Source organism: Musa acuminata, chromosome BXJ3-10 (assembly GCF_036884655.1).
Source record: "Musa acuminata AAA Group cultivar baxijiao chromosome BXJ3-10, Cavendish_Baxijiao_AAA, whole genome shotgun sequence".
In the NCBI taxonomy this organism is placed as follows: Eukaryota; Viridiplantae; Streptophyta; class Magnoliopsida; order Zingiberales; family Musaceae; genus Musa; species Musa acuminata.
This window is the reverse complement of record NC_088358.1, coordinates 19,041,682-19,051,194: the sequence shown is the minus strand read 5'-3', so window position 1 is coordinate 19,051,194 and position 9,513 is coordinate 19,041,682. Positions and strand designations below refer to the sequence as shown.

The following is a 9,513-nucleotide window of genomic DNA, read 5'->3' as shown; positions in this document are numbered from 1 at the left end:
CGGGTCACTTATATATACAGGACTCGGATGAGGGGAAAGACAGAAAGGAGCAGTGATGGTGGGGCAACTGATGTGGAATTCTAATTAACATGCTGTGACCTTGTGGAAACCCACGATGAGGAAGGCAATGACCGGGTCAATCTCCTCCCGAGTTCCCTTTTCATAAGCTTTAAGAATGAATGCTGTATCTCTTACGTATCTTATACAGGGGGGAGTAGGTCAGCCTTTGCCTACACGAAACTGGGATAACTCTATACCAAGTTGTGTCTTCTTGAGTAAGACCTCTGACACCTCACAAGAACTTAAAGTTTTCCTCGTTCTGGACTGGACTCGTTCTGATGCCGAGATTATACTGCTCAGAGATAAATACTGGCAGTCTAAATCATAAGTTACTCACTGTTATTATTTGTCAGTGGGAACGCCGAGGAACGTCGCGACAAGGATCCTAACATGAGGCATTGATTTCTTCCACGCTCCGTGGTGGTCCATGACCGAAGTCTCCCGTGATGTTCATCAGATATCCAAGCGGTCGTCCTTCACTGCGCATAAGAGAAAGATAGATAGGTTCGTCTCGCATTCAAGTACTTGAGTTGCTGGATCCAGCAACCGTACAGCAAGTCACTCGTTATGCTTTAGAGTTTACAGCGAATCGAAACGGAAAAGGGAATTATCCTGTGCCCAATGCTTTGCCAAGCCACCCAATCAAACTGTGGCAAGTGGGGAACAGAAAGGAGGAGGAGGAAGAGGAGGAGGAAGAGGTTGATGCTCTTCCGCGGCTTGCTGTTTGACAAACGCGTGGGTTGATCACTTCCACGCCCTTTTCTAATATCAAATGTCAAATGGAAATATGCATTGGATTCCGATGAAGCGGACGGGAGTCAATTGGGAACCAGGAGAGGACGTTAACGCGGCTGTGCAGACCGGAGATAGATCCCCTTGACGCACAACACGACTCCCATTGCCACCTGTGGAGATGATCGCGACAGCATGACGTATTCGGCACTCTGACTCGGTCCATCCCAACGTGTGAGTAGAGGTGACACAAACCATCGTCTCAAACATCTCCGTTTACCGGTTAAACGACGCTGACATCTCTAGATCCTTCCAATCTCTCTCTCTCTCTCTCTCTCTCGCTCAATCCATCTATGGTAATCCTCTCACGTGGCTTCTTCATCTGATTTCGTGCTCTCCCTTCAGGACTCCTCGAGTAAACTCAAGCACGAAACAGCGGACGGGTTGAACAGATTGGAGTCGAGAGAAAGAGTAGGAAGGAGGTAACAGGAGGGAAATGCATGCATGTGTTAGCTGAACTGCCCACATTAACATATTAGTAAACAAGTAGCAGTAATCATCACTGATGCTTACTCAAAGAAAGTTCTTTTAGCTGCATAGAACTAACTATAAGCTCCTAATGGAAACCATCTGTTTCATTTCTATCTCTTGCTTTTTGTAGCTTAAACAACAGTACACCAGAACATCTTACAACGACGGTGTGTGGAAGCAGTTGAAGTTTCAACCTAGAGAGAGAAAAAAAAGATTTAAGATAGCAATCAGATTTAACACAAGTAGCAATCACTACCATCCATTCAGACAATTGTTATCCTTGTTGGTTAAACCAAGTTATGAGCTAATCTGTAAGAACAGGTGGATAAAAGGGACATGAAAGCGACTAGAACTATAACAATACACCTGAGGAGTTAGCAGTCTAAAACTGTACATATACCAGTATCATCATTACAGGCCTCTTGATTACCACAGGAGGAAGAACGATGACGCATAAATGGATAAAACATTCAGCACAACCTCATCATAAAGCACTAAAATGGAAGAGGAGGATGTTGTATGTAAAATAATAGACCAATGTCGTGAAGAAGCACATCGAATGGAAGAAGCAACCAAATGATCCTACCTCAGGTACCATGAACCAAGCCAATTGGTGCTTGCTCTCGTACTACAAGTACGGATGAAGCCTAATACTACACCAATTTTTGGTATCTCCTTTCTAAGATTTTCTTTCCTTCTATTAGATTTTTACTGATCATATTGATCCTCTATTAGATTATATGATGTTATCTAATAATGTAAAATATATTATAGATATATTTAGATTTTGATTATAATTATCGATTAATAATAATTTTTTTTAATTATAATAGGATTTCCTAAAAGTTGATGAGGGATTTTCCTAATTATTTATCTTACATCCTCTATTCTTGTCTATAAATAAATAATATTTTCTAATTACTTATTTTCTCATTACATATTGATATTATTATTTTAAATTCGTTGATGATGTATTTACAAATGAGATAAAGATTTTCTAAGAACCATTAAAAAGATATGTATCATAAATTTAAATTTATTATTATTTAATTTTATATTTTGGAATTAAAATTTTTCGTATAATAATAATATTTTTAAACATCAACGAGCCTAAGCGATCAAATTCACACAGTTAAGAGCTCAAAGACTACTATCAAAGGTCATCAATTCACTTGATTTTATGACCAAATAAAGATATTGTCAACATCATAACATTATTATATGAGTCTCATTTTATTTTTCTTAAATAAAAAATAGCACCACCCGTCATCAATTTCTTATTTTTTTTCAACACTATTTTACCAAAATAATTATTTACAAATTTACTCTTCACATTTTAGTGTGTTTATTTATTATATTTAATTTACTAATGTTTGTTTTCATTAATTATTAGCATTGTCTTTTGTTTTATGAATTAAATAACTTTTATTTTTCAATCTATATTTTTATTTTCATGAAAAAATAAAATGGTGATTTTGTTATATTAAAATAAAAACCATCAGCCTCTTTGAATATAATATATTTTGTTGAGCTCATTAACACGGGGTTTATACATAATAAATTTAAAATTAATATAAAACAAGGGCTAATTAGTCATCAAGACAACAGTAATGACTAAGCTATAAATAATCTGGGTGAGTCCGCCACGCCATTTACTCCGACCTGGGCCCAAATCCGTTGCCCTTCCTCGCCTCCCGCAGTCGATCTCTCCGGCGACGGCATGATTTCTCCGGTAATCTTTCTCGATCTATATCTGCATCAGTCTTTAGTCTCGAAGATGTACAATCTATCTAGGTTGAATTGAACTTTTTTTCCTTTTGATCCGACGCAGGAGACGAGTCCGCCGAGGTCATCCTCGCAGAGCCCTAGATCTCCGCCAGCAGCGCCCTTCCTCTATATATCCGTCACCGATCCCGTCAAGTTAGGCAATGGCGTCCAGGCCTACATCTCCTATCGCGTTATCACTAGGGTGAATCTCTGCCCACACAATTCCCCTCTTTTGTTTTGGAACTTGCTTAATCTTTTATTTCTTTTTGGTGCTCGAAGCTTGTTGTCGTTTTATCATCTTTCCATCGAATTAGGGATTGATTATAAGGGAATGCTGTTGGAATTGCCTTTTCGTTGTAAATTTATCTTTTGTCAAGCTAGATTGTGTGGATAAACTTTTGGCTGCTGTGTAAAGATGATCTGGATTTACTGATATTTTCATGGCTAGGAGTAACCACTTTGGTTTGCATTAGGCTTCAAAGTAATCTGTAAATATCTTGACGCACGTTTAAAGCCTTTGTATTCGGGATCCAAAGATGCTCTCGATAGTTGGTGTTTAGGTTCAGCACATCTCATGATACTTTAGGTTTCAAAATTATTTAAACATCTCGAGGAGTATCTTTTAAATCCTATTACACTGAACGTGACTACCTTAGTGTTGCACTTGCCCATAAGGTGGCAAGGATGTTGCTAACTTGCTATATGCCCATGATTATCAATATGCCCACACTACATGGGCACTGGTCTTGGCATGCGGCCTTGCTCATGCTCGATGCTAATAATTCACCAAAACAATGCTTGCTGGATACCATGGGAGCATGACACTTGGGCAGACCATGGTCCATTGCTGACAAAGAATATGCTTGGCTGGTGGGTTCATTGTGAAAATGTTCACATAAGATCTTTGGTGTGTGGCATGGCTTCTGATATGGTTGACTTTCTTCTCTTTTCCTTACTGGTTTAGCTACTGTGCTTTTTTGAACTAGATTGGTCACTGATATTATGTTGACAGTTGTACCTTGAGATTGTGAGGAACATATATGTCTACTCAGGGATGTCCATTGTTGATTTGCAAAACATAGTGTTGTCCTGCCTTTTGAGCAGGTCGTTTGGATTCAAATTCCCAAGAAAGGGATATTAATATACCAATCTGTGCAGAGAAGAAGTAGACGATCAATTGTGTTGCATAAAATTGAAAGCTGCTATTTTCATAAATCCATTGGTGGGTTATATTTATTATATTTTGCTCTCATATAATGGTTTTTAGTAATGCTGAAATAGATAGTTCTGTATCACAATTTCCTTTTTTCCCTTGTGGTTTTAATTTCATATGCTTATTTGTTGGATAGTGAAAGATAATCTTCTATCACTTTTTGATCATGACTGTATCTGCAGACAAATCTTCCTGAATTTCAAGGGCCAGAGAAAATTGTCATTCGCCGGTACAGTGATTTTGTGTGGTTGCATGATAGACTAGCTGAAAAGTACAAAGGAATATTTATTCCTCCCCTTCCAGAGAAGAGTGCTGTAGGTGATACAAAAGAATCATTTTCTTATTATATGTAGCTTCTTTGTTGTGATTCACATGAAAGGAAGAAAATGACATTTGTTTGTTTGTCATTGGCAATTATGATGAATATATCCATTCTGTTTTCTCATAACTGTATATGGATGTGCAACTATAATTTTAACCAACAAATTATGTTCACAGTGTAGGGTGTTGACTTTGTAGATCATAAGCAATTTTTGCAAAATAAGCAGTTGGTGTGAGTTTATTTTTAATCTTAACCAACAAGCCATATTTCACCTATGTAAAGATGGATTCCTAGATAATGGACAATTGGTTGCTAATCTATTAGTTGTCTTGACACCTGTGTGATGTACCCAGAGAAGTTCCGTTTCAGCACTGAGTTTATTGAGATGAGGCGTCAAGCACTGGATATATTCATAAATCGAATAGCTTCTCACCCTGAACTGAAGCAAAGCGAGGATTTGAGGACCTTTCTTCAGGAAGATGAAGAGGTATAATCTAGTATCACTTCTAATTTCTGCGATTGCCTGAAGTAAAGATGCAAAACTGTTATGTTTGGATATAATTACTACCTATCTCTAGAGTACTACATGTAAACATTTTGAGCATTTTTCAGCCGATTGACATGTGATCTGCCATTCTGGGCATCTTCAGATCTATTCTTATATCACTAATTCAATGATGGTTGTTTATTACTGTCTTTGGTAGCAGTTAGTAAATCCTGGTCATGGTCTCTGGAATTTGTCACTAAAAGCTCTAGGTATTATTCAATTTCAATGAATATTTTCTAATTTCAGGGAGTAGATTATATATTCTACAATGAAAGGAAAATACTAATGTTTGTCATTACCTTCTGCGCCATTGATAAAGTGGTTAATCCATGAGTTTGCTACCATATGACCAACCTAAAAATTGGGAATTAACCAATTGTTGAGGTTTCCACTGCAGATTTTGGACATAAGGTTGTTGAGGTATCCATTGTTTGCACAAGGTTTTGCTTCCATTTTGAATCAGATACTGTTGCTATCTTTACTAATGTCACTCTATAAACACAATTTATTTTACCACTGTTGCTTTGAATTTGTGGCACAATGTTGCAATTTCATGTGACCTTCCTGATCTAATTCTAAGGAGCCTATAGCATCCATATTGATTATTGCATATTAGCAGGATTTTAGCTAAATGAAAAAGCTATTCTTTCTCCCAATCAAGTAAACATGCTTTGAATCTGTTTCTTTTCTCTGGCTATGTGGATCCAGCAGTTCTCAAAGAGCATTTTGTTTCAAAAGATGATTATGTGATGTTATCTATGATACTGTGTGCAGACAATGGAGAGAGCAAGGTCCCAGGAGACTGGTATTTTCAAGAAGCCTGCGGATTTGATACAAATTTTTAAGGTATCTTCTCTCATTATTCAGAAAAATGAAATGCTGAGTATCTTTTGATATCTTTAATCAACCTAAAGAATCAATCTGTTATAAAACATAATGCTCTACTGTTTTGGTACCTGTTACATAATTTGACTTTTTTCTTATAAACCAAGATGAATTAATTCAATATTTTTCTAAGTGTTGCCTATGGTTCTCGCTTTCTCCCACTTATAAACCAAGTGCTATAATTGGTTTCTCTTTTTCATCATAACTTGCACTTAACAGTAAGGGTATTTGACCATGTATATCTTTAGTGAACATATGATTTTGCTCTTATTCCACTTGAGAGGCAAACACTGATCTAAAGGATCCATCCTTACAGGATGTGCAAACAAAAGTAAGCGATGTGGTCCTTGGAAAGGAGAAACCTGTGGAAGAGACAGACCCTGAGTATGAGAAGCTAAAGCACTATATCTTTGGTCTTGAAGACCATCTAGCAGAGACACAAAAACAGGCTTTTCGTCTTGTAAAGAGGCACAGAGGTAGTATCTTCCGTGGTACATATTTTATTAATTATCTGTCATGTGCTGTTGTTTGATCTGTTAACCTGGAATTAATGGTCATGCTTTGTGCGTTTTTTGCTCCCAGAACTGGGACAGTCATTGTCTGACTTTGGGAAGGCTATGAAGCTCTTAGGTGCCTGCGAAGGAAATTCTCTTGGAAAGGTTTTTTCAGAGCTTGGTGCAAAGTCAGAGTTGTTATCGATAAAGTTACAGAAGGAGGTGCACTGTTGAACTTGGTCTCTTCATTGTTTGCCACATCGTATGTCCAGTTGGTTCACAAGTTCTATTTGATGCTGACCACCTTATTCTCTTGCAGGCTCACAACCTTTTAATGAATTTTGAAGAACCCTTAAAAGATTATGTGCGAGCTGTACAGTCTATTAAGGTCAGTTTATCTATTCTTTGATACAAGACAAGCAAAGAAACTTCCCATTAGGTACAGTGATTTCAATAGGCACTCGGGCGCTCACCTAGGTGCTCGGGTGAGGCGAGTCGAGGCCCGAGCGCCTCGCTTCATTTTCAAGCGGTGCGCTTCAAAGAGGCGCTGCCTGGACGCTCGGCCGAACCCAGGCGCCGGGCGCTTCGGGCGAGCGCCCAATTAAACCAAGCGACCGAACCAGTGTTTCAGGTCTGGTTCGGTCTCCGGTGTTTTAGTTGGTTCAATCGAACCAACTAAAGCATCGATATCAGCCTTCCTCTCGCAACTTCCCAACCCTAACCCTGCTTGCCGCTCCCGCTCCCGCTGCTTGCTGCTACTGCTGTCGCTACCACTGTCGTCATTGCCGCTGCCGTTGCCAATGTTGTTGCTCACTGCTCTCGCTCTCACTGCCATTGTCGTCGCTCGCCGCTCTCGCTGTCGTTGCTCACTGCTACTGCTGCCACTGCCATTGTTGCCGCTCTCGTTGCTCGTCGCTCTCGCTGCTCGCTACTATCGCTGCCGTTGTCGTTACTTTCAGTCAATAGCCTCGATCTTCCCTCTTACTCGCACTCTTCTTAGTTTGATAGTATAGTATTAACAGTATACTGCTAACTGTATACTAGTAATAATATTTTTATTTATTAGATTAATAATATATTATTTTGATTTTAATACTGTTAATTTTTATTTATTTGAAATTATTGTTATTGTTTTGAATTTTGAGACTTTTAGTTAATGTGATATTGTGATTTTACAAGAATTTCTTAATATCATATTTTTATTTAAATAATTATATTTATTAATTATATTATATATTTTTATATTTTAGCGTCACGCTTCGTTGAGGCAAGTGTCTAGCGCCTCGGACGTTTTTGGACCTTGATGCCTTTTGACGCCTAGCACTTTTTAAATCACTGATTAGGTATTCAAATTCTATGAGAATGTGATCTTACCATTATTTTGCAGAAGCAGAAATTGCCTTGAGTCTGTTATCAAATGGAACTAGAATATTTCAAGAATAAGGTTTAGTTATTACTTATTTCAGTATCTTCGTTGGTGGCTCATCATGATGCTTGTGTTTGTAAGCAGGTTACTTTTGCTGATAGAGCTAATGCTTTCAGACAGCACTGTGAGTTGGCTGAAACAACCAAGCTAAAGGAGATCAACCTGTATGTTTATCAAATTTTGTTCTTAATATCAATATTCTTTTTTTATGGAACTTGAAGTAATAATATCTATCTATCTAACGACTATCTGCAATATTGTCAAGTAGCACTGGCTGAATGATTCTCTCTTCACCATGCTTTATCAATATATTACACTGCTGGAGGTCCAATAGAATTGCAACTTCGTGTGTTGGGGCTTTTGTCTATCTGCTTTAGAAGCAGATTTAGCTCATTTAAACTTAGACTATAAATTTCTAATTTTGACAATATGCAGAGACAAATTGAACCTTATGCGCTCAGACAAGGTTAGAGAAGCTGAAATGGAGTACAGGGAGGTAAGCCTCCTACTTGCACATTATACATGCACACACACACACATGATCAGACAAATATGCTTGGGTTCTAAATATTTTGTGACGCGATGCAGCTGAAAGCAGAGAGTGAACAAGCAACCAGAAGATTTGAGACAATTGTTAGGTTGATGAACGAAGAGATAGTGCGGTTTCAAGAACAGAAGACTGCAGACATGGGACTTGCCTTCCATCAATTTGCCAAGGGACAAGCAAAACTTGCTAATGACATAGCCGACGCATGGCGCAGCGTCCTACCCAAGATCGAAGCATGCTCTGTTTCCTCACAACATGGCTAGCTCATGTTGTTCCACTTTGTGGTACTACGTGTTCGGTGGTTGGTACAAGGAAGAATTTGAGAACTTGGAACAGTGTAATAGCTCGTGTGTTACTATTTTGACTGTGTTCTCTCTCTCTCTCTCTCTCTCTCTCTCTCTCTCTCTCTCTCTATATATATATATATATATATATATATATATATATATATATATATATATATATATATATATATATATGAACGCAGCTGCTGTCGAGTTAGCTGAAGCCGGAGACTCTTACGCACCTTTTTTTTTTTTGCTGTATCAAAAGCATGATATTAATTTTTAGGAAATATTTTCTTTCCTATGGTTGTAAGATAAATAATATAAATTGTCCGGTGAACAAAATATGTCAAGATTATATATATATATATATATATATATATATATATTGTCGGGAAAATGTGACACGAGGAATAATTTTCAAAAATAAGACACATGCGAAGGAATCAATGTTGAAGCTTGCTTGACAATTCCCTTGCTAATGATAACTCCCTTAAAAGGTAGTAAGATTTTATTTTACTATTTATAATTTTGGTATTATTGATTTTATTTATTTTTTATAAATTCTATTTTATCCTAGTTGTCAATATCACTTTCTATGGACGTCATTGTCACTAACGCTGTTGCCCCCTTCGACACCTCTTGATTGACTATTGTTGTTGTTGACATCCACACGATAATCCCTCAACGCTTGTTGTAAGTGTA

General features: G+C 37.7%; 1 protein-coding gene across 1 annotated transcript; it reads left to right on the top strand.

Moving 5' to 3' along the window:
- The first annotated feature begins 2,947 nt into the window (after window positions 1-2,947).
- LOC135650520 (sorting nexin 1-like) lies at window positions 2,948-8,882 on the top strand. Its single transcript, XM_065169933.1, has 11 exons — window positions 2,948-3,055; window positions 3,155-3,292; window positions 4,486-4,621; window positions 4,979-5,112; window positions 5,947-6,018; window positions 6,374-6,533; window positions 6,640-6,773; window positions 6,871-6,939; window positions 8,062-8,141; window positions 8,413-8,473; window positions 8,566-8,882. The coding sequence occupies exons 1-11, from the start codon at window positions 3,044-3,046 to the stop codon at window positions 8,785-8,787; spliced, it is 1,218 nt and encodes a 405-aa protein (XP_065026005.1). The 5' UTR covers window positions 2,948-3,043; the 3' UTR covers window positions 8,788-8,882.
- The last annotated feature ends 631 nt before the right edge of the window (window positions 8,883-9,513 follow it).